Below are 26,655 nucleotides of genomic sequence, written 5' to 3'. Positions count from 1 at the left end.
TGTGGCCTCAAGGAAACAGAATTTCCTGTTAATTGCCTCTCTTTTTGTCTCCCCTCTCTCTCTCTCTGTGCACTTTTCACTTAAATGAACAGTTGTTTTGGTGAGTTTGTGGAGGTGAAGGTGACTAAGTGTTTACTAATGTATCTTTGTCCTTTCTGTGTAAATCTGCCTGCTGTGTGTGTGTTAGGTCAGTGTTTGTGGGGCCGAAGCCATGCTGATCTTCAGTGCCGGGTGGTGGAGTGTGGTCTTGCACCAGAGCTGAAGCCTTGTGCTGCTCCCCCATGGCTCTATGGGAGCTGTTGCTGCTGACTTTCAGCCTCCGCTGCTGGCTGACAAGCTCTGTCAGTTTAGCTGAAGAAGGCCCTGCAGGCCCCCTGGACTGGCTTCTCTCTGATAAGGGCCCCTTTCACCACTCACAAGAGTACACTGAATTTGTGGAGAGGAATCGTCAGGGATTTTCCACGAGATACAAGATCTACAGGTTAGTTGTATTTGAATTGAGGCCTGTATGATAGGTTTTACGTACGTTTTGATCACAACCCACTTTCTGATATACAGTAACAGTATACTTTATATTAATTTAAACATTGTGAATTTATCAATCTAGCCACATTTAGAAGCCTTCTCAGAATGATCAGAATGACCACACTCTATTTTCTTGTAGAACTTTGTTTCTCGGAATGCATTGTGTGTGTTGAATTTCTTTGAATCAGAACAAGTAGTAATTTCCTCTACTTTCATTCCAAATCAATTTCCTGTGGGTGTAGAAAATTAAATTACAATTCCAACTCATGAATTGGAAGGGAGGCTATTATTTATTTTTATTAATGCTTTATTATTTTTTATTTTATCCAACTCTGTTACTCTGGTTTGTTGTTTTTATAAAACAATTCTGTTATAATCAGTGAAGAAATTTCACTGATTAGTTTAACTGACAGGAATGGGACATTTTATTTACAGCACAGCATTATCTATAGAGTAACTAGACGAATCATATTTGGATAAAAATACTTTACTTATTAACTTAACATATTTTGTCGTGCAATTTGATAGAAGTTCTAACATACATGAAGTTCTGTGTATTTTCAATTGCTATATAATTGATCAGTCAACAGACTTATTATTATTATTTATTTTTATTCTATGAACAATAAATGAATGGGCTTGCAATAAAATAAAAAAATAATTAGTCAAGAATAATCTGGCAATGAAACATAACACGTCAAAAGTTCGGGGTCAGTATTTTTTTTTTTTTTTTTTAAATAATTGAATAGATTATTTTTTGTGCATCCTTGCTGAAAAAAAGTGTTTCAAATAAATATGGTTCATTTGAATTTTTTATTCATAAAATAATCCTGAAAATATCTATCATGGTTTCCAAAAATATTAAGCAGCACAGCTATTTTCAACATTGATAACAATAAGAAATGTTACTTAAGCACCAAATCAGCATATTAGAATGATTTCTGAAGGATCATGTGACACTGAAGTAATGATGCTGAAAAATTATATTTTGTCATCACAGGAATAAATTACATTTTAAAATATATTAAAATAGAAAACAGTTATTTTCAATTGTAATAATATTTCAATATTACTGTTTTACTGTATTTTTTTATCAAATAAATGTAACCTTGGTGAACACGAGTAACATGATTACTTCAAACTAAATCTAACCAACCCCAAACCTTTGAATGGTAGTGCATTCTAAAAGCCTTAGATTTTCTGAACTGAACTTGTTAGCAGTAACATTATATAAAATATACTGTAAGTTGAATTGCATTTCTGGTCCATTAGAAGGTGAGCAGACATTCCAGCTCTTAAATTACTGATGATTTCTCATACATCATTCCCATCATTGCAGGGACAGTTATCGAATTTTCATCAGTTCTCAGAAACCTCAGTTGACATCTTCTAATTTGTGGGAGCTACTTCATGGCTGCTCTGAATGGCCCTTCATCAAAACATTGGAGGGTTTATTTTTTGTCTGTTGGCTAAACCTGGTGCATCAGAGGCTCAAGCGCACCCTCTGCAAGATTAATAGTCTTATCATGTGGCCAACTGATTAGTGCGGTCTTAATTCTTATTACTCGGCATTATCACCTGTTCCCTTGAGATGACTACTGTCGGCGGCAAGGCTGTGTTAGGGGATGATTACAACCACTCCTTGATTAAATAAGTGTGTTATAACAAAATACTAATTGAAAAGGTGCAGCTTTCACATGCATGCCAGAGTTTAAGTAAAACGTTTAAATAAAGTCATTTCTCATTAAAAAGACAGACTATTTAAGTACAAATATGGCAATGTTTCAATAATTTATTATATTATATTATATTATATTATATTATATTATATTATATTATTTTGTATTATTGAAAAATGTATTTCAACTTATAGGACCATAAGTAATGCGTCTAAAAGCACCGTTTCTATTATGATATACTTTGTACTTTGTTCAAGTAGGCCTAGCCTGAAAATTATTTTCCATTTCAGTCCCATTCACATCCTCCCTAACATGCACTGGGCTATGAATAATTACAGTTGCATTGTTTGACAATTTGCCACTTTTATTCACACAGTTGTTGTTGATCTTGTTGTCATGTTTAGTTATTTGTTGTCTTGTGATGTCGAGATGAGTTTGTTCCTTCACTCAAAAAGATTATTTTGTTGATAATTACTCTAGACATGCTTCATGTACCAAGTGTTTTATGAGGGCTTCATGTTTCATGACTGTTCATTTGATGTTATCTTATGATTTAGCATAATGCCAAATTCAGACTACACAATATTTTTGTCTGTTACGAAAGCCACTGTCACTGACAGTGTCGTGGACAAGAATCATGTCAGACTACACTGTGCTTCCCTACCAATCATCGCTTGCCATCTTTAATGACGTGTGTGATGTCATCGAAAAGGTGGAATTAGTAACTGCCTTCCGGAAACATGAGCGTAAACAAACAATGGCTACCGAAGCAGCGTGTTAGCTCAATGCTAATTCCAGTATTCACCGGGTTGCTTAAGTGCCTCTGCTATCGTTCTGCAGCCTTTATCTTTTTTTCACTCTGCCATAGTTCCATGTGGAAACATCATAAAGGCAGGTGTATTGTAGCCATAGCTCCATGAACCTTTCCTCCATTGCTAAATTCCACCTAGCAGCACCAATACCATTGTCTCTCTTTTGTTTTACAATGTTTAAAAGCTGTGTAAGGAAGAGCTTCTGAGCTCCTATTGGTCAGTGTCACAAATGTGATGGAACCCTTCGTGGAGAACCAGAAAAAAAATAAACATGCTAGTCTTTCTGGCGGGACGTTGTGAAGTGTCACAGACACAGGGTCAGTTGTCGTCCACTATGACACACTATACAAGATAAAACAATCGATTCTTGCGGCCTGACACCCATTGTCATTTACGAATCACCACGACACCCTACATCAAACAGATTGTGCCATAATCGGGCGGATATTGTCCCGGCATAAGAAAAAGCACTTTGCTATACAGTACATGTACTGCACATTGCTTAAAACAAAACGTCTCAGGTTACGACTGTAACCGTAGTTCCCTGAGAAAGGGAACGAGACGATGCGTCACTTGACGCCTTGGGAACGCCCCCAGCGTGAATGCGTCTGAGCATCAATGTCAACTAGTCCAATGGAAAGAATGAGCGTCACGGGCGGGTGACGTCATGACCAGGAAGGGATAAAGGCTCACCCGGTGAAACGCGGCATTAGCTTCAAAAAGTCGAAGCAAGCCGATCACAGGGAAGCAGGAAGTATGGCAGGGTGACGCATCGTCTCGTTCCCTTTCTCAGGGAACTACGATTACAGTCGTAACCTGAGACGTTCCCTTTCGAGGGAACTCTCGATGCGTCACTTGACGCCTTGGGAACGAGAATACCCAAAACGCCAGAATTCCAAGTACCTGAGTGTCAGTCTGTTGAAACTAAGCACTAAGCACCTGAGAACCTGGGGCAGCATCCAGGTCTAAGCTGTAAAACCTAACGAATGTGAGCGGTGAGGACCAGCCTGCCGCATCACATACGTCTTGAAGAGAAACTCCAAATAATAAGGCTTTAGAGGCCGCCATACCCCTCGTAGAGTGAGCTCTGACCACCAAAGGACACGGCTGGTCAGAGTACTCGTATGCAAGTGAAATAGCCTCAACTATCCACTTACTAACCGTCTGTTTAGAAGCAGGAAGACCCTTCTTAGGTGATCCAAAGCAAATAAATAACTGGTCGGACTTCCTCATAGACGATGTCCGATGAACATAAGTATCCAGTGCTCGCACTGGACACAAGAGGTTCAGCCTTTCCTGGTCCGCAGATGTAAAAGGAGGACAGAAACCTGCAGCACAATAGGCCTCGGAATAATGGTAGGCACCTTTGGAACATATCCATGTTTCGGGTAAGAATGCCTTGGCCATCCCCGGTGCACTCAAGGCAGGAGGGGACCGAAAGGGCCTGAAGGTCTGACTCTAATAGGGACGAAATAGCTAGCAGAAAATAGTCTTAAAAGAAAGGAACTTCTCTGAGACCAAATCTAAGGGCTCGAAGGGAGCCCCAGATAGGCCTTCTAGAACTATTGCAAGGTCCCAAGCCAGCACCCTAGTGCAAGTTGCAGGCCTCAGCCTCAAAGTGCCACGAGGGAAACGAGTGATCAGGGGGTCTCGACCCAAAAATGTACTACCCACCAGGGCGTGGAAAGCCGCAATGGCCGCCACGTATACCTTAAGCGTGGAAGGACACAGACCTGATACAAAGCGTTCTTGCAGAAACTCGAATACTGTGTTTACTGAACAGTTAACCGGATCCCACTGACGCTGGTAACACCAAGAAGTGAAAAACTCTCGAAATAGTGAATATAGTTTCCTCGTAGCGGGAGCTCTGGAGCTTAGAATGGTCTCAACAACCTCGGTTGAGAGACCACTCTCTATGAGTTGGGCCCCCTCAGAGGCCAAACCCACAGTTTCCAAATCCCCTGCCGGGGGTGCAATATTGCATCCCCTGCCTGAGACGGAAGGTCTCTCCTGATCGGGACCTCCAAGGGAGGTCCGTCGAGGAGAAAAATTAGGTCCGCAAACCAAATTCAGCTCGGCCAGGGTGGTGCTACTAAATAGGCTTATTCCATCCTGGCGGAATCACTCCAGAACTCCTGGGAGCAGAGCAACAGGGGGAAATGCGTACAGACGTAGCCTCAGCCACGTCTGCACCATAGCAACCAGCCCCGTGGGGACTGGTTGAGTGAGGGATAACCAGAGTGGACAGTGCGTCGTACTTTTGCTGAGACGAGAACAAATCCACTTCTGCCTGGCCATAAAACTCCCATATTTGCTCCACCGCCTCGGGGTGGAGTCCCCTGGCCTCAGCCCCTGCCTCGACAGGGTGTCTGCTCCAATATTCTGCCCCCCCTGGAATATACACTGCCCTCAGACAGCGTAATTTCCTGAGGGACCAAAATAATAGGCCACCAACGTGTTGTCTGTGGGTCAAGAACCAGAGTTTCCTTCATATAACCAAGGCGCGGGGATACTGCCGCGTGATCTTGATCGTACGGAGTGGGTTTCCCCTCAGGGAGAACCCTCTGGCCCTGAGGCCCAACAGTCACAGTTTCAGAACAACACATGATGGCCCCTCAGGTCTGGGAGGAGATGTCTCAACGCATTGAAGACGACCATCATCTCTAGGCAATTCATGTGCCAAGCGAGATGATGACTCCTCCCAAGCCCTGAGCTGAGCGGCCTTCCAATACCGCTCCCCAGCCGGTGAGGGAAGCATCTGTCGAGATAGCAACTCGATGGCAAAGAGCTCCCAACACCGAACCCTGGGTTAAGAACCAGTGTCTCCTCCATATAACCAAGGCACGAAGGCACGGCCGCGTGATCTTGATCATACGAAGTGGGTTTCCCCTCGGGGAGAACCCTCTGGTCCTGCGCCACCACTGCAAAGGTCTCATGTACAGCAGGCCAAAAGGTATCCCATTGGACGCTACTGCCACAAGACCCAACAGTCTCTCGAACTGTTTTACAGTGCGTGACTGGCCTAGCTTTAGCTCTATGGTGGCTGTCAGGATAGCAGCTACACGAACGGGCGATAAAGTGGCCCGCATCGTCACTGAATCCCATACCACACCAAGGAAAGTGGTTCTCTGTACTGGAGAAAGAACACTCTTCTTGGCATTGAGCCTCAACCCCAACATCTGCATATGAGCGAGAACGACACCTCGGTGCCGAACCGCTAACTGTTCTGATTCCGCTAGAATCAGCCAGTCATCTATGCAATTCAGAATGCGTATACACTGCAGCCTGGCGGGGCCAGAGCTGCGTCTATACACTTCGTGAACGTGCGGGGTGATAGAGCTAGACCGAAAGGAAGTGCCTGATACTGGTGTTCTTTGCCCCAAAGAAAACCTCAGGAACCTCCTGTGCTGAGGGAGGATGGAGATATGGAAGTATACGTCTTTTAGATCTATCGTGACAAACCAGTCCTCGGATCTGATTTGAGTCACGATCTGTTTGAGTGTCAGCATCTTGGACTTGAGTTCCAGCACCAAACACTCCAACAGACGAAGATCTAGTATGTGACGCTGCTCTCCATCCTTTTTTGGAACAATGAGATAACGACTGTAAAGACCCGACGCAATGTCGGGTGAGTACACCTGCTCTATAGCTTTCTTTGCTAACAGGGCCTTTACCCCTTGCTCCATTACCAGAGAGATTACCATTACCCATAGAGATATATTTGGCAGTAGCTTCCGCGCTGCCAGAAAACCTACCAAGGGAACCAGCCCCTCGAGGCTGGCCTCTGGTGTAATAAAGACAGCCAGTTCGGGGACATGAAACATACTGGCAGGAACCACCCGAACTGACTGTTTTCGAACCCCCCTCAGAGGGCGCGAGTCCGACGCAATGTCGAGTTGACGCTGCGCCAGAAGCTCGCTGGAGAACGCTGCGCCCCGAAGCACCAAGGGTGGCGGGGTTGGCAGAACGGTCCCCTGAGGGCACAGAGATGGAAAGGGCACCGTATAATGAGGTGTACACCATTCCACCCCGGTTGGGGCTGCCCTCACCGGTCTGACGCCGTGGCGCCAGACCTTTTCTTTTGAGCCGCAGCCTTCTCAGCATGAAGAACGGTCCTCGGATCCGGCTTCTGCTTTGAAGGCTTTGGCTGCTGTGTTGTGTATGAGAAACTAGCCGGCTGGAGCTGCTCATGCCCAGCAGCCCCAGTGGGTTGGACATAGCGAGGGAGAGATTATCTTGTATCTTTCTCCATGATTCCCATCAAATTGAGCCAGAGGTGTCTCTCAGGCACCACATTTCTTTGGCTGCCATCCCTGAGAGATAAATCTGAGGCCCGACGGAGTTCTCAAACCCCATCGGGCCAACTCCCTCACTTCTGTCCAAATACCACAGCAGGTCAGCCTGATATGCTTGCAGCACTGCTATAGTGTGCAAGCAGGCTCGTGCTAGACCCACTGTCATATATGCTTTTCCCACTAGATTAAAAAATAGTTTTCTTTAATGGTTCAGTGAGAGAAGCCGACGCCTTCAGGGACGATACTGAACCGGGAGACATAGCTCGCAAGTGTCTGTTCTACCCGGGGTATTGCCCCATAGCCATACTCTCTTAACCCCCAAATATCTGAATATACATGAATGTGGGGCTAAAAAATGAGTAAGGCTTTTTCCATGATCTAGACAGCTCGCTGTGCAGATCGGGAAAAATGGAAGGCCCCGTGATGGAGGTGGAAAAATAGAGGGAAGGAAACTCGTTCAATTTATTTTAAGGACGAGTGCCCCCTTATTTCTGCTGGCCATTAAATATTTAATTCATCTACAGCCTCAGTAAACACCTCCACCAGCTTATTATTATATATATATATTTTTTATATACATTCTTTATATATATACACTTTATTTTATATATAATATATAAACTATCATATATATATATATATATATATATATAGGCTATATATAATTCTCATACGCTGGGGAAGAGATGGCAAATCCACTTCCCCCATGATTGTGTACACTTTCAATGCCCAGCACATCTACCTCCTCGGAGGTAGAGCACTGAAGCATTGATTTCTCTCCCCGGGCGGAAGAGACCGCAGCGCGGGCTTCCGAGACCGGAGAGAGAGCACTGGATCCCTCGTGGAAAGGGAGGAGATAAGATCCGCGGACCCGTCTCCAACCCCGTAACGAGATCCTATTCGCGATCCACAGGAATGCATTCTCCGCGCTGCCTCGGCAGACGCGTGTCCTGCACCCCGAGGATCGCGAGCCTGGCCACTTTCCTCGAAAAGTGACAGGCGGGAGTGGAGCATGCGAAGCGAAAGCTTCTCACAATGTTGCAATCAGCCCCCTCGGAGGCTGATACCGCATGCTCCACTCCCAAACAAACTACACAAAGCTCGTGTGTGTCCCCACCCGTTAAATAACGCGGGCAGGGAGAAGCACAGAGTTTGTAAAGTTGTTTCGCCATAACTCTTCCCAATAATATCGAACAGACAACAATAAATAGACAGAGACAGAGTAACACAGATCGCTTGCTGAGACACAGAAGCTAATGCCGCGTTTCACCGGGTGAGCCTTTATCCCTTCCTGGTCATGACGTCACCCGCCCGTGACGCTCATTCTTTCCATTGGACTAGTTGACATTGATGCTCAGACGCATTCACGCTGGGGGCGTTCCCAAGGCGTCAAGTGACGCATCGAGAGTTCCCTCGAAAGGGAACATGAGATTTACATATTGGGTAATTTAAAACAATGTAAATAAAAGAAAAAGTGTGCTTTAAAATCTTGAAATCTTAATCTCAATGGTTAAACTTATGACGACATTTTCAGTACAGTGAATACATATTATTTGTATTAATTGTTAAGTAATTGAAAATGTTAAGTAATTGAATTAAGCTATCCAGGGCTTTGATTAAAATCACTTTGACACAGATCTACCATACATGTTTTTAAAGTAATTCATAAGCTGATTATGCTGATTTGGATATCAATTGCTTGTTCTTTGAAGTGTGAGAATTGTGAACAGATAATGCACGGAAAAGATAAATGCGGCATAGCTTAGTGTCTATAAAATCTCCTATTACGTTTGTGACATTCGTAGATCAGATCGCATCTTTTAATGCGAGTGCAGATTCTCTGTAATATGTTGCAGAGCCTAGAGCATTTTATTCAAACAATCTATTTTTCAGTGCATTTTCTTTCCGATAACAACATATGCATGTTGTAGCAGACCTAGAGAGATTAAAAGTGGCAATATTATATTGGGGATAGCTTTTCCTCCTTCAAGCACAGCTTTGTTGCGTTGCTCGATTCAAATAATCCGTAATGACAGGTAGAAGATGAATTACCAGAAGTGCTTCTCCTACTTACAGTGGTGTGTAACACTGTCGTCCGGGTAATGAAAGTGCACCATCTCATCCCTCCTTCATATTTCCACGTTCTTCTTGATTGAATTTGAAAGTATTTTAATGAGTTCTTTGTTGGAAATAGCTCTTTTTTATTTGGGAGATTTCACTTTGTAGAATATTGGGGAAATGCCATGTCATAACATTCAAAGACGGGGTCCAAGTATACCAGCTGCTTTACTGAACCACTTCCATGGGATAATTTCCAGAGATGCTGATGTGCGCACAGACTGAGGCTATTCTCTCTCACAATCTTAATAATGTAAGTGGGAAAATCATTTTGAAATTGCTTGTAAAAGGTCATTTCATAAAATGCTATTTCTTTTCATGATGACAGCTGCCCTTATTTAAATTTTTCTCTTTTTTTGGTCCACTTCCTTCTGTATGAAATTCAAATCATATTTTTAATACTTATTTTAAAGGCAGAGATAAAAGCTTATGACATACGCCTTGAGTACTTTTTGTTCTGCAACAAAAAGCTGAGAAACAAAGCACAGAATGCAGGGTCGGTTTCAGTGCCGGTGTGAAGAAGAAGACTGATGATGACTACGGTTGTAATGAGTATTTCATATAGCACAGCAGAAGTCCCAAAGAGTGCTTCCTAGAGAAGACTTTAAACTGCTCTCACACAAAGCCTTACCTGATAAGACAATCCAAGCTTATCGTGCTCAGCGGTGACGGGAAAGAGAATGACAGGGAGGATTTTCCGTCTTTACTTTCCTCTTTGTGGACACCTTTGAACTCCTGAAGGCTAGCTCATCACAGTTCCCAAAGAACTGTCCAGTTTATAAAGTGGTTTATCATGGTGCCATGTGAAATTGAGAGAGATCATTCGAAATTCAAGCAAGCAGTCATCATCCCAATTGCTGGTATAGCACATGCCAAATGCAATATTACCATGTTTTACAGCAGCTGAGGGCGTAGCTTATGAAATTACCGACAATTATATTCTGACATAAATTCAACAACAGCTTCAGCCATACATTAATAATGTGTGTTTTTGTGACATAATTTTGACATAATTCTATCACTTTTGCCCCTTATGAATTGCAAAACAGCAGATGGAATTAAGGGCGTTTGCTGGAATGAATCAATCAAACATCTGGGTCGGGAGGCCTCTGTCATTACTCCTGATTTAATGTGATAGATCCCCTTTCAGAAGGCCACCCCAGCTCCATCCATCACCTGTGCATGAGGTTACTCACTATTTCTCAGCTAACTGAGAGGACAGGCTCTTATAGAAGAAAGGCGCATAGTGACTGGAGGGTGTTTTGAAATACATTGAGTGTGAGATTGTGCCAATGCCTTTTGAGGCATCTGCCTATTTTAGCGTATGCATAATTGCATAACGCAGTGCTTAAAAATAAGGACCGGGGGTTGAAAGAATTATAGAGAGAAAAAGCTTGAATACTTAATTGCCTGTAACTGCATGAATTAAATGTGTTATTTTTGAATGCATTGTGAGTTTCTGCTGGTGAGACAAAGAAGAGCATTAGTCTTGACCTGTCGCTTAAGAAACAAAATAGTTTCTGTCGGGGCTAATTAAAAACAAGTTTTTTAATTGCTTCATCAGCTACTCATCTTGCAATAAATGGCACAAATAGTATTTTGCTCTAAGGAAGATCCATTTGGTCTACTAGGCTGTGTTTACGTCAACTACCGGTTCCAGTTTATTAGCCCACATGCCATTTTTCAAACAACAATTTATGTCTACTTTAAAAGGTGACTTGGCGCTCTAATGTATGTCTTTGCATTAATGTCTCACTACAAGATATAGCTACAGTTAAATTAAAGGCCTGTTTGTTTTCATTGTGAGCAGTTTGGATTGCATCAGTCGGCTTAAATAAAACTGTGCTAAGAACTAATTTGACATATAACATGTAGGTGGACAGAACAAGCTAAATGTTTTAAACACAAGCCAAGCCTGCTGTATCCTTTCATACTTTCCATTAAAATACATTTTAATAATATATTTCATAGACTTTGAACAAATTGATTTAATTCACTTAATATGTAGACATATGGATCAGTAGTTAATATATGTCTGATTGACTACTCATAAAAATATCATTCATATAGATTTAGAAACATTTGTTTTTCATATGTATGATATATTTAGTCAATTATATGTCATGTGGTGCTCTGGAGGAAACCTAGGAGTGGCAAAAATTACAAAAATGCACGAGTCACCAAAGCCTGGGGGTATTGTTTGTCTGTCTTTTGCCTTGAAGGATTTCAGAGCTTTGTGGCAGTATTTTCTTTTTCTTTTTCTTTTTTCATTTAACTTTTTTTTTCTCCTCCTCTTTTTTATGAAAGGTATTGGTTGTAACCACAGGGCAGGCTTCTATGAGTCTTTCTGTCAGGGCAGATTTCTGTCACGAAGTGTTTATTGAGCGTAGCACCTGTCAGCTGCACATTCTGAGGCAGCTCCCAACGCATGGTATTCACCCCCCAAATGAAACATGCTCCGAGAACCTGAGGCTAGAGATGCAGCTTGGCAGGGGCACTGGTTGCCCTGCAGGCCTCCTTCTATCATGTCCAAAACAGTCGAGAAATGTTAATGTAAACAGATCATTAGGGACAAGCCTGTTTACTGTCTCTGTTTTTCTCATGCAGGGAATTTGGCCGATGGAAAGTGAATAACTTGGCTGTAGAGCGACGGGATTTCCTGAACTCCCCCTTGCCTCTCACCCCGGAGTTTATAAGGAACATTCGACTCCTGGGACGCAGACCCACTGCCCAGCTAATTACTGACAACCTGATCAAGAAATATGGGACCCATTTTCTACTGTCAGCTACACTAGGAGGTAGAAATGTAAAAAAAAATTGTGACACATCCTCCTGGTGGTTTAGCACAAAGGTCATTATACCTACTTTGACCGAGCTTGAAAACCAACTCGTGTTTTCTTTTCTTTTTTTCAAAAGAAACACTGATACATCTCATGCATATTTACATCTCAATTTCCACACTTATCAAGCCAAGGAAAATCACTTGTGACAAGTTTTGCCTCCTACTGCCTCATAATGTATTACTTCTTCCACTGTGTGTTTGGAAGGGGAGGCAGGTGTAAACAGAAGGCATCTTTGTCCGCAATAGGTTATCTTTCTGAAATCTGCACACATTATTTTGCTCAGTTCTCAAACTCGCAAAAACCTACGCTTACAAGTAGCTTCACGTAATGCAACAGTATTGGCTGTACACAACTGATGTGGCTTTCACTGCTCTGCAAAACAAGCAATATTGTGTAAGGTTAGAGCATGAAAATGGAGATGCAAGTCCTGGCTTTGCAGCAGAGATTTGCCTGGAATACAAACTGGCAGAGAGAATCACAGAGCATATACAGTATAATAATCACACTGATCTGCTTTATCTTATAGGGCTGGGAACTGATACAGATTTCCTGATTTGATTCTGCTTTACAAGCTCTCAGTTCGATTTCGATCTATTTATAGAAGTTAAAATGTCCATTCTGCTTACATTATCTGCCAGTGCTGTAAATTATAAAACGCAGTGTTTCAGGATTATTCAAACCGGTAACTCGTCTTTTTTTAACTGTTCATTAAAATAACCAGCTCATAAGAGTCATGTGTTTTGGGAATCAGGCTACACTTGTTGTGCAAAGGTTTATGATTCACTAAAAAGAGCCAGTTCATAAGAGTCATTTGTTTGTGAATCAACAAAAGAACATTTCTAGCCATTAATTTGTGGTACAAGGTCTTTTTTATTGCTTTACAGTCAATACAAACTGTGAACTCACATTTCAAACTCAACCCAAGATAAATTATGATTTCCTTTGCCATGGTGCCGAAGATTCAACTGGAGTCTTCAATACTGAAAAGCAGTGCTGGAAGCACTGATACTTGATACACAGCCCCCGAAAATAATTGTAAGGAATGATCTTGGGATTTTAATAATCAACGTAATGAAATAATAAAGGATTGTTCAAATGAAGATAATGGTTAATCAGAAAAACTTGATTTTTGCTTAGCCCTGTAATAGTCATCAATCAGCTTAGAGAGGAACAGCTTACATCAGAATCCATAATAGATTCTGCAGGTGCACAAAATAGATAATTTCTTACTGTAAACAATTTTATATCAGTCTCTTTCATTTTGTCTAGGAGAGGAGGCTCTGACTATATTTGTGGACAAGAGGAAGTTGAGTAAGAAAGCAGAGGCGAGTGACTACACAAGTAACAGCACGGCCGTGACTCTGGAGGCCCTGCACCAGCTGGCTGCCTCCTATTTCATAGACAGAGAGAGTACTCTGCGAAAACTGCATCACATCCAGATTGCTTCCACTGCCATCAAGGTATGTCATTAGTCAAGTCAGAGCCCACAGCTTCGTTCTTTCAACTCCTCAAGAATAATAATGTACAGTGTAGCAAAGTGCATTTTATTTCACTATCCCTGTTGCCATGATCCTGCTATGAAAAGTGTCATATGCTATGAGTGGGTATCTAGAGATGTCCATTCACTGCTGTATATGACAGGTTCTGCGATGTGAGAAAGGAAAACTAGCTCTGGTTGCACATGTTATTCAAGAATGAGATTTATATATGGCCTACGATGCTGAGTATGGAGTTGTTTGTGGCATTATTTCAGTGTTGCAGTAAATATTGCAACACTGAAATTTAAAAGGGCTTTAGTTTTTAGTAAATTATCCAGCCAACTTACTAATGGATTGCCCAATAATCACATTATCAAAGAATTTTCACTGACTCTGTCTGTAATTCTCTATAACAAGAAAGATGAGAGTTTAAGAGATTTTGGTCATCAGTCTTGACAAAATATCTGGTTACTGCATTTTGCCTTTGCATAGCAGTATTTTGCCTAATTTTACTGTACTATATGGAAGCTTGTTTCCGCCACAGAATAAAACATTTTAAAAGATAATTGTGAGTTTTTATCTTACAATTGCGAGTTTACTTCTCACAATTCTAACTTTATTTTTCAGAATTGCGAGATATAAAGTCAGAATTGCGTGATATAAAGTCAGAATTGTGTGATACAAACTCACAATTGCTTGATATTAAGTCACAATTGTGTGTTATAAAGTCAGAATTGTCCGTCTTTTTTTCCTTAGAATTGGACTTTATAACATGAAATTGCGACTGTATATCTCGCAATTCTGACATCTTTTCTCAGAATTGTGAGATATAAACTCGCAATTGCGAGTTATAAAGTCCAATTCTAAGGAAAAAAAGACGGACAATTCTGACTTTATAACACACAATTGTGACTTAATATCAAGCAATTCTGACTTTATAACTCGCTTTTGCGACTTTATATCATGCAATTCGAGATGTAAACTCACAATTGTGAAAAAAAGAATTGTGAGATAAAAAGTCACAATTATCTTTTTTATTTTTTATTCTATGGCAGAAACAATCTTACATAGAATTATTATTTGTATTTTGTATATTTTTGTATTTGTATCTTCTATAACCAGCTCTAGATGGTCACTGAAGTCTCAATAGTTATACCCAGACTTTGTGACTTCAGTGACCATCTAGAGCTGGTATCATGATACCAGCTCTAGTATCATGATAATTCTGACTTTATATCTCGCAATTCTGAAAAATAAAGTTAGAATTGTGAGATGTAAAATATTAAGCTTTTATATTATTATATATGATATATATATATATATGTATATGTATATGTATATATATATTTATATATATATATATATATATATATATATATATATTATATATAATAATATAAAAGCTTAATATTTTGCTTATTATATATTCAGTTCAATAAAAGCAAGCAATACATATACTAAAGTACTTTAGTAGGCTATATGTATATATTGCTTGCTTTTATTGAACTGAATATATAATAAGCAAATTATTAAGCTTTTATAAACGTGCCTTAGAAGAAAGCATTATTAGTGTGCATCTTGAGACAAAACAATGCCACTGACATATTTTAAGGTATGTCAGTGCAAGTTGCTTTCAGTTAAAACGGCTCAACCGTGCCTTTTAGTCTGGGACTTGTCTGTGAAACCAGGGGTAAGTGTACTGAAAAAGAAAGTGACAAATGAAAATATAAAGAAAAATTGAAGAAAATTAAAAATAACACTTGGACATATTTTTTCCTAAAGTATTACAGGAAAGGGCTCATCAATAAGTAAACATAAAACAAAATAACTTGAATAATTTTTAATATAATTTTCTTTATTACGTCTTGATATCATGTTTGCCATATGCCATGCCTTACTTTCTTAATATTTATATAAAGATAATAAAAATTCTCACAGGTCAGCACAAACTATACCCATTTTAATACCCAAAGAAAGCTTTATGCTTCATATTTGTCATATATAATGATTCATTCAATGCACTACTTGCAGTTGCTGTTACACTTTTGCTGACAGCCATTAAAATTGGTCACACAAAGCTGTACAAATCCCCCAAACAGACATTTACTCTATCATAGCAGTGCACTGTTTGACACATATATTCCAGACCACACTTTGATGACCCCCCCCCCCCCATTCCATTCCATCCCATTATATACAACAGCGCTTTCCCTCGGCACAGAACTGCTGCAGTGCTTAGACGGTTTTATTACAGTTGGGAGGGCAGATCTCAGGTGTCAAGGCTATGTTTGTCTATTGCTGGTGAGAAAAGCAAAAGAGCTCTGTGAGTGACGGAAGCAGCCTGCCAGGCAGGACGGTGAAGCTCCAACCGTGCAAGAGAATGAATCGCAGAAGCAGCAGGGGCCTCTGACACATGCATCATTTCCACAGGGCGTTGACCCATGTCTACATTTCACGGGACAGACAGAGGCGAACGTTCCTCCATATGAATTCTAGATTAAACAGAGCTGGAGTACAGAATGAGGTTGCTAGCTCCCCCCACTGGGCACCGTGGTGGGGGAATTTTTGCTATTTCCTTTCATTGGAAAAGCCTATTAGTGTGGCGGTATGCTGGGACTGTGAGAGGAAAACACAAGAGCGAAGTGCTTTACAAAGTTAGGCTTTATCCCACCTTTGTGGTCCTGCTCAGGTTGTTTGTCTAATGCGTGAAATCTCGAGCCATTCTGCAATCGGCGGGGATCATTTTGCTCTTGATTTGACAATTTCTTCATACCAGATCAGCTCTATGCCAAGCCAGAATTGAATTTACAGCTGCAATACCTTCTGAAACACACACCGCATCATATTTGTAACCGCAGGGAGACGCAAACTCTTTTGCAGAGAATGAACTGTTGTGTTCTGTTATAAGTAACATTTTTTGAAGCAAAACTATCCATCCCATGCAACAGGAATTTTGGCTAATGTTCTGGCAAGGTGCTCTCAATGTAATGAACAATTCTTCCAGTAACAGAAATAGAATGTTCGTTCAAAGTTGTCTGGTCTTTAATAATGTTCTCAAAACGTTAACATAAAAACATCATTTATACAACCTTCATGGAACGGTTTACTTGGACATTCATCCAACTCGACGTTTTCATAACCAAGAAAAAACTGTTTAAAACATTTAAAAAATGTAACGTTTTGAAAGTTCAGATAACTTTTTCAGAAATGACGTTTTCATAACTTAATGTGAATGCTTGCAAAATGCTCTAAGCACATATTTTGTTAGCTGGGATGCTACTCTCAGCTGATATGCCCCATTCTGACCAGTCTGTTTTTGTGTTTGAACAGCATATTCAGTCAGGTGGTCTCTTCCTGTCTCAGTGAGCAGTTCGTAACCAAAGTAAACTGCATAGGGGACCAAACTTTTGCCACAGGTCAAAATCCTAGCTGTGCGAGACCATCCATTGAAAATCTGGATATTGTGACTCTTGTTTAGTGGGGTTTTCAAAAAGAAATGCTGAAGCTGTGGTATTTGTCCATCTGTGAAATTGAAGTAAAAAATAACAACCTATAAGCAAAACTTGGTAGCTTATACCTCCTGTCAGAATATTGTTTGAAGTATATTGAGATATTTGATTGATCCTTAATAGCTGCTCGCTATGCCGCCTGAGATTCAACAGCAGACTGTTGATGTTTCACATTAAGCCAGAACAGCAGAGGATCACGCAAGTCCAGGTGGCCTATAATTTGCCATTACAAGGTATTTTGCGACATGCAAAATATTTGCTTTGAATAACAGCTGTTATCTGTAAAGGAAATCTAATATCATGCTCCAGTTGATTCATCAATTAGTACCCCTTTACCATATGGCCCATCATATTGTGCATTAAATAATAAAGCATATAGATGTATCATCTGATTGTATCAGATATGGTCATTGTAAAAAAAAAAAAAAAAATTGCTGCTGAGCTAAGCTTAGCGCTTTATTGCAGTTCAAGCTTTTATTCAAGCAATGGATTCAAGCCGTATATTCTGTGGTAACTAGGATTTGGTCAGGATAGTAGAGTACGCTACTTGTCTATATATTTATATATATATATTTTATCTTATGCATTTTTATTTATTGTTAATTAATGAATTCATTAATTTATTCAAATTCTTAAAAAGCAACATACCGTATTTGATCAAAAATACAGTAACAACCGTATTTTTTGTGAAATATTAATACATTTTAAAATGTAATTTAGTCCTGCGATGGTAAAGCTGACTTTCCACTATCCTTACTCCAGTCTTCAGTGACACGCGATTCTTAAGAAATCATTCTAATATGCTGATTTGCTGCTCAAGAAACATTTATTATTATTAACACAGTTGAAAACAGTTCTCTGCTTAATATTTTTTGTGGAAACAGTGCATTTTCTTTTCAAGATTCTTAAAAAAAAAAAAAAAAACTTTTTGATAACAATTCAAGAGTCTTTACTGTCACTATTAGTTAATTTACTGTATCCCTTCTGTGTAAATATCTTTTATTAATTTCTTTCCAAAATAAATCTTACTGACCCCCGACTTTTGAACAGCAGTGAAAGAGTATATAAGGTTGTATAACCCTGTGCAACATTAAAGGTCAAGATTGTGTCGGGAAAAAAAAACCTTACCCCAAACATTGAACACCCATATAGTGCAAATCTACTTGCTGCAGAGTTCCCTGTTACCAACGCTGGACTCTTCAGTGGGTTTGTGATGGAGTGGCAGAAGACAACCTTGTCTTACCTTGTCAAACTGTCAGCCTGGAAAAGATATCGTCTGACAGGCTGAATCGAAAGAGATCACTGAATTGATGAAGGTTCACTGGCACCATAAGAGAGAAAAGTGTGAATCAATTATGCGTGCTTCTGCGTGTCATGAAGAGAGAAGGATGACTAGAAAAGAGAAGGGAAAAATTGAGTGTGATCTCTTATTGCAAATGCGGATAATAGTGGGGCTAGCTTGCAGAAAAGGTCAATTGAGATGCCTGAGTCAATAGGGCTACACAGAGTCTGACCATTATTAAGTACCCTCAGCTAAGGTTAGATAATGTTTTGCATTGTTGAGAGAAATGGACTTCTGTTTTCTGTGTGGGTGTGAAAGGATCTCTGAATAGGGAAGCTAATCAATTAAACATTTCATAACAGAAAGGGGAAAAAACATTGCACAACAGCTTGCTTGGCTCTCTCAATAAGATGAGAAGAACTGAGTGATTATCTGTGAGAGGACCACCACTGCATGTGCATTATCACCATGTCTGAGACAAGTGAGTCAGCAAGCACAAGAAGTTCTTATAATGCATCTGTTCACCGCCAGGCTGCTTTATATTCCTTTTAACAAGGAACACAGGGGAAAGGAGTTTATTTTTCATGTAAAATACCACAGTACAGTAACCATATGATGAAACTAATAATTCTGTGGTCTAAATTTTGTTTCCCAGGTAACTGAAACAAGAACTGGCCCTCTCGGCTGCAGTAACTATGACAACCTTGATTCTGTCAGTTCTGTGCTGGTTCAGAGTCCCGAGAACAAAGTCCATTTGCAAGGTATAAAATAATTTGTTCAAATCTAGTATTTTAAGTTCTAATACTGTGAGAGACATTTTTTTTTTAATGTGAAACACAAAAGGCTCTTTCCAAAAGCTAGTGAGCTCCTGTAAAATTATTGCTCTTGACAGGACAAATCATAGTGTAAGATACCTGATTTTGCTCATAAGTCCATTTTGACATTGTGTAGTGTATGCATATGCCAGGCTGGGAGGGAGCTCACTAGGTTTTGGAACAGAGTCAAAATCGTTGTACTTGTACTTAAAAAGTACCACATGACCCTCTTTATCAAACCGCTTAACTCAGGTGACCCAGTATTCTCATAACAATCTTTCTTTTCTTTGTATCTGAAGGCTTGCAGGTCATTTTGCCAGATTATCTCAGAGACACTTTCGTCCAAGCAGCTCTTAGTTACATTGCCTGCAATGGAGAGGGAACATTTGTCTGCCGAGACAATGACTGCTGGTGCAAGTGTGACCCCAAGTTCCCAGAGTGCAACTGCCCCTACATGGATATTCAGGCCATGGAGGAAAGCCTTTTGCGAATCTCTGAATCATGGGCTCTTACCTACAAAGAGTTTGAAGATTCAGGTAAGAGATTAAATTCAATCATATTTCAATTGAATACTTGCACTTTTTATTCAGTTTTATTTGTCCTCATGAAGAAATGTCTCAATCACCAGCCCAGCTAACAAAAATTTGTTTTAAAAATGTTTTGCAAACGTTCCCATTAAGTTATGAAAGCGTTATTTCTAAATGTTCTCTGAACTTTCATAACGCCCATTTTTTAAAAATGTATTAAAACTTTTTTTTTTTTTTTATACGACCATTAACATTACATTTGATCATTTTGCAAACAATATGGGAACATTACTTTTAAACGTTGCCTGAACATTCGGACACATGTAGTAACATTTAAATAAAGTTTGATGAACATCCAACTAAATCTTTTAGAAAAGAAAAGAAAAAAAAAGAGAATTTTTTTTTTTGTGCTTACGTTTTGAGAACATTATTATTATAGACCAGATGACTTTGAGGGAACATTTTATTAACGTTATTCAGCAAGGATGCAATAAATTGATCAAAAATGACATTTATAAAGTCACACTGGAATAATTTTGTTCATAACTGAGAGAACCTTGCCAAAATATTAGTCAAAGTTCTGAGAACATTCCCTGTTAGCTGCATGGACTGCACAGTCTTTGACCTAAAGCAATACATTTTTTATTAATTGTAGCATATTATAGCATATTTTGAAATGCTATTATAGAATTATAATTATTTGTTATAGTATTTTATATAATTATGTAATTTACTCCTGTCCAATCATTGCTGATGATTAACTACTTAACTAACTTAACTAGTACTTTCAATAAAGTAATTTGCTCTATAGGCCAGACTGATGAAACATGAACAACTTTTAGTGAATCCTGACATTCGCCACACAATGCCCTTCAGAGACCACGTTAGATTAGAAAAAAGATCCTGCTCAACATATTGCCTTACAGTATGTTGAGCAGGATTAATCACCCATAAAATGCTTTATTGCCCGTCCAGCATCTTTCATCAAGCGTATGAATGAGAGCACTTAGCATAATGTTTAGGTACTGTATTACTGTCTGTTGAGGTCAACCCACAGTGACCATTAATGCTTGAGCAAAATTATAACGCATGGATTTTTTTTATTTCACACTCTCATCTTTTTTCCGACTTCCCAAAATATCCCAGAGTTCAATTACTTTCGAAGCTTATGTTATTAAAGCTAACAGGAAGAGCCAGGTATACATACTTTCTCAAGTATCATAGATGTGTCCTTCTGTTAGGGACATCAAAGGCATTCAACATTCTGCCCCATCCGCTAAAATGAAATGCTTTGAAGGAACTGCTCGAAAAATGTCTCTTCAGTGAAACGATTCCTTCTTATTGTCAAGCAGAGTGAAGTATAAAGGCAGCGCATCCAGGCATTTACCCATTGTTCAGTCAAGTTTACATGACAACACTCCTATATCTGAAATAACTTTTCCTTTCTTCAACAGATGAATTCAAAACATTTCTGATGAGGCTGCCGCAGAATTTCTTCCTCAACTCCTCAATGATCCAGCATTTGTGGTCGCTGGATGGTGTGTTTCAGCGGCGCTATGAGCAGCTGGAAAGCAGCATGGAAAGTATCTTCAAGCGAGCCCAACGAGTGGTTTACAAGCTCTTCAGCCTCAGCAAGAGGTGCCAAATGCAGCCCCACATCAACTTACCGCGTGAAAGGTGAACACAACAGACTCATTATCTCCTCATTGTTGTGATGATAAATACACTGGTACTTAATTCTGAAATGGAATAATGTCCTCATTTACTGCATCAAGAGAGGAAAGTCTTCACGTAGTGTTTATCATCATTACTTGTGTTCATGAGTGGCCCGCATTTCAGACTCCATGGGTTGCGGAGAGGAATTTTGTCAGCGTGCTTCAGAGTGAAAAGAAGCACGAGTGTTCCTGTCTCTTTTGTGTTTACCCACGATCAATAAGACTAGAGCTAGTACAGTGGTTCTCAACTGGTTTTGCTTCAGAGGCTACATTGGATACTTCACACCAACATAGTTTAAACAAATGTAATCTAGATTGTATTTGCATTTGCCTAATTTGTCTTTGGATGTACAGCCTCTGACATCAACAAAGGATATAGGAAGTGTTTTCTCCCTTTTCAAATAGTTACAAGCCTAATTATTGTGCTATCCAAACTATACACAGTTATATGGTTAATAAGAAAAATGTTAAAGGGATAGTCCACCTTAAAATGAAAATTATTTCATAATTTACTCACCCTGGTGTTGTTCTAATGTCGTATGCCCTTTTTTCTTTTATGGCCCAGAAAAGGATTTATTTATTTATTTATTTTATTTCATTTCATGTTGCGTTTTTGTTCATCTTGATTTCTCACAACTTGTGTGTTTTTTCTGGGGGACACGGAGTAAACTGCGGCACTAATAGAGTCTCACGAATGTGCATGTCTTGCAGCCATGCAGAGAAGACCAAACCCATAAAAGGTCAAAAGTTTTGTTAACCCTCTGGGGACCAAGGTGTTTTTGGGGTCCTTGAGATGTTTTGACATGCCCTGACATTTATGCTTTTTTCAGTTGCTTATAAACATATTAATGGCACAGGTGAAATTACACTCTATTTAGCACAAACAGGGCTACCATAATATGTGAAAAACATGTATGTACATTGTACATGTTTGTATTTTTGAGAGAATATTGTTTATGCATGGTTATTGAAAAAAACTAAAAATTAAAGTTTCTGAAATAAAGCCACAAAACACATACTAAATATGTGTCCACAAGACTTTTGACTAATGGAAGTTGTGGCCTAGAGTTTTTGCTTCAAAATGATCTGAAAATCATCCTTTCTAATCATTCACATAACACAATAGATTCTTTTAAATTGTGAAAAACATTATTTTGTTAGACAAGGCAATATGCGAATGGGCGTGAACGGCCCAACCCCATTGTGAATAATTAGGTGGTTGAGAAGACAAAGACGACCCGCATATTAATGAGCCTTTCATTCAGGTGTGTCACACAAGAAAGAATGCAAGGACAATATACACACACACACACACACACACACACACACACACACACACACACACACACACACACACATATATATATATATATATATATATATATATATATATATATATATATATATATATATATATATATAAAATCAAAATATAAATGAAAGTCAAAAGCACATTTTTAGTCATACCTGGAAACAAATCCTGTTCAAATAGGTTATATGGGCCATTCTACAGAATTGGTTCAAAGTTAGAGTTGGAAACATCTTGAAAAGAAAATTGTCTTTTTCCTTAAATGTCTTAGTAGGCCAATACATTTTATCATACATATTTCAAAGTTAAGGATTCATTATTTTGATATAGCTTGCATTGGAACAAACACTATTCTTAGTTGATTAGTTTATTCACAAAACATACTATATATTTAACATATGAGCACAAACTGCTAACAAAAGCTTATTTGATGTCTATTTTAGAGTTAAAACTTTATAATCTATCCAAAACTAGTCACACACACACACACAGAAACATGATTCAAATTTAAACAGTAGGCTATTTTTGCATTTACAGACACTTACGTTATTATATATCGCGATTAGAACAAAGCACAAAAAGAAAAACACTTACAGTTCAGCTCGCTCCTCGAAGTGAAAATAAACCAGCACTTGTTCTGAGGTAGGTAAATGTCCCAGGATTATTCCTCACAGCCGCGCAGGACGACAGTACACTAATCTGACTAAATATAGTGTGTTTACAGAGTTTATATGGGCGTTTACACGTCTCAATGTGTTGCTTCAGATCATTAGCGTTTGAATAGCGTTCGCTCTCCGTGGGCGTGTCGCATTAGCGGAATAATGAGATGCGAGAACGATAATGAGAACGGCTGACACCTCTCTCTTTTTATATAGGTTACATAAACAGGGAATATTTATTTTAGTTTTAAATTAGATAATTTAAAAGTACAAACTTAAATGATCATAAACATATATTGCTCATGTCTGGGTGAATAGTATTCGCTGAGTTTTGTTTAAGTTTAAGAGACGTGCTCCAGAACAAAAGTTCACGGACACGGAGAGGCAGAACGCACACCCTGTTTATTTTCTTTATTTTACAAAAGCACAATATTTTATTTTGATTGTAGGTGGGCACATAAAAAAGTAGACATTTAACGGTTTTTTTTTATGTTTCATAACTCTGTATGACCAGAAATGATGGAGTAGTTTAAGTCTATTTTTCTGCTATGTGAAAAAAATCTGCCAAAAACGCACGGGTGCGTTCTTGGTCCCCAGAGGGTTATATAATACATACAATTTCGGCTTGTTTTTCATAAAACCCTAATATATCCCCAGAATAATTGGAATATACGGCACGTGTCGTATGGGATCATTCTGTGATACTTTTGCATATTTTTTTTAAAAAGTGTAATGCTTGTTGCTATTCTCTGCCATTGTATTGAGTTTTTTTTAATTATCCTTTTGTGGTCCATAAAATAAATAAGGGCATACTACATTAGAACAACACCAGGGTGAGTAAATGATGACTTAATTTTAATTTTAGGGTGAACTATGCCTTTAACTAATTAAATCACAGTTTTCTGTGATTAATCACAAATTTCGTCTAACGGTAAAATTCATAAATGAATCCTAAATGTACTATTTACATATTTAATACCCAAATCAATTAATCAGAGAAATTAATGTATCATTCAAATTATTAATTTAAATTATTTTGTCATTATTGTATCATTGCCACCCATTTTTTGAACCCACCAGTTGAGAACCTGCGGTTTAATGCAGTCTTCAAATTTATTTGACTTTTTTCAAATTCCTTTGGTATCAGAACATTTATAGGTTTGCAAACATAAGACATTAAGCAATTGTGAGATGCTGAGTAACATTTTTTGCCAAATTGGCACCTTTATTCAAAGGAACAATATGTACTTGTCTTTCTTTGTAGAAAAAGTTTTTTTTTTTGGAACAGAATTATGTTTGTGCTAGTTTTAATCTTGCCATCTGCTGCTGTACTAGTTTCGGATACATGACAATTTAATCTCAACAATCAGCGTTTAGACAGACTAACTGATGTTTATATTATCTTTCCTAAAATATAGGCCACTGTCGTATTGGCTGAACTACTTTCAGTCTTTACTATACTGCTCTGAGAACAACCAGCTAGGCTCCTTCTCAGAAGAGTTGCACACCTGCATTTGTGCATACGACCACAGTTCCTGCCAGGTACCTACACCATGCTCTGTGGGTGAAGGTCCCGCTTGCGCTGCTTGTGCTAGCGACAACCATACTCGCTGCGGCAGTTGCAATGTCGGCTACATGTTAAGTCAAGGGTCCTGTCGACCAATGGTGGCGGATTCCACAGAAAACTACCTGGGCTTTGAGACTGATCTTCAAGATCTGGAGCTACGCTATCTCCTACAGAGAGCCGATCGACGCTTGGAGGTCCATGCTATCTTCATCAGCAATGACATGCGTCTGAATAGCTGGTTCGATCCTTCATGGAGGAAGAGGATGCTGCTCACGCTAAAGAGTAACAAATACAAATCCAACCTAGTCCATATGCTCTTAGGCATCTCCATGCAAATTTGCCTTACTAAAAACAGCACTCTGGAACCTGCACTCACTCTCTTCATCAACCCATTCGGAGGGAGCCACTCAGAGAGCTGGTTAATTCCTGTGAACGAGAACAATTTTCCAGACTGGAAGTCTGCTAAGCTGGACCTTCCGCTAGAGTGCTTTAACTGGACCTTGACTTTGGGCAACAAGTGGAAGACCTTCTTTGAGACGATCCACATTTACCTGAGGAGTCGCATCAAAACTCCAGGCGCCGGGATCAATGACAGCGTTTACCTGGAGCCTTTGGAAATGGCCGACCCTACAAGAAATCTGGGGTATATGAAGATCAACAGCATTCAAGTGTTCGGTTACAGTATGCATTTTGACCCTGAAGCAATCCGGGACTTGATCCTGCAGCTGGACTACCCGTACACGCAGGGCTCGCAGGACTCGGCCTTGCTCCAGCTGCTGGAGATCCGAGACCGGGTCAACCGACTATCCCCACCAGGCCAGCAACCTCTGGACCTGTTCGCCTGCTTATTACGCCACCGTCTCAAACTGACAGCTAATGAAGTGGTCCGGATTCACGCCTCACTCCAGTCCTTTAATTCCCGTCTCCCCAATTCTCTGGATTATGAGACCACTAAACTCTGTAGCTAACGGCTAAAGCATCATAGCAGAAAGCAATAGAACAACTGTACAAATGCAGAGTAGACTGTTAAAGTCAAAGCTGCAATGACTTTTAGTGGACACTGACAAAAGTTTTTTGTGACTTAACGTTCACTAGTAGATCATCTTGCTCAAAAGAACAGACTCATTTTTATTGTATAGTACACTGAGATCAAAGAGGAGGTTTGAAAAATATATGGAGTGTTTGTTTGTAATTTTTATATGTTTTTTTCTTTCTTTCTTTTGCTTCAGTGACAGTGCACTTTCCTTGGAAAGAATACAGTGATGTCAGTCAATTTTGTAGATAAATTGTTATTAAAACATCATGGTTGTAATGGAGTAATGGTTGCATTATTTATCAGCATATTTTTATTGCTATATGACAGTTTAGTTTATTGGAAAATGAAACGCATTTTATATTTGCAATTGAGTGCACTTAATGAGGAATTAAATACATTGAACATGATATACAACTTTGATAAAATAATAATGAAACAGATTTATTAATATAATTATGCTTGTTAGATCCATGTCTCATCTCTCAT

The 26,655-nt window shown here is 39.3% G+C and overlaps 1 protein-coding gene across 1 annotated transcript; it reads left to right on the top strand.

The window, feature by feature from the left end:
- The first annotated feature begins 156 nt into the window (after window positions 1-156).
- brinp3a.2 (bone morphogenetic protein/retinoic acid inducible neural-specific 3a, tandem duplicate 2) lies at window positions 157-26,449 on the top strand. The gene is made up of 7 exons (XM_056259878.1): window positions 157-481; window positions 12,037-12,227; window positions 13,542-13,732; window positions 19,197-19,302; window positions 19,656-19,892; window positions 21,338-21,560; window positions 24,985-26,449. Exons 1-7 carry the CDS (start codon window positions 282-284, stop codon window positions 26,099-26,101), a joined length of 2,265 nt encoding a protein of 754 aa, XP_056115853.1. The 5' UTR covers window positions 157-281; the 3' UTR covers window positions 26,102-26,449.
- Window positions 26,450-26,655: the final 206 nt, after the last annotated feature.

This window comes from Rhinichthys klamathensis, unplaced genomic scaffold (genome assembly GCF_029890125.1).
Source record: "Rhinichthys klamathensis goyatoka isolate OS25496 unplaced genomic scaffold, OSU_Roscu_1.1 h1tg000007l_1, whole genome shotgun sequence".
NCBI classification, from domain to species: Eukaryota; Metazoa; Chordata; class Actinopteri; order Cypriniformes; family Leuciscidae; genus Rhinichthys; species Rhinichthys klamathensis.
The sequence above is the reverse complement of the archived record's forward strand: the minus strand, read 5'-3'. Positions and strand labels throughout refer to the sequence as shown.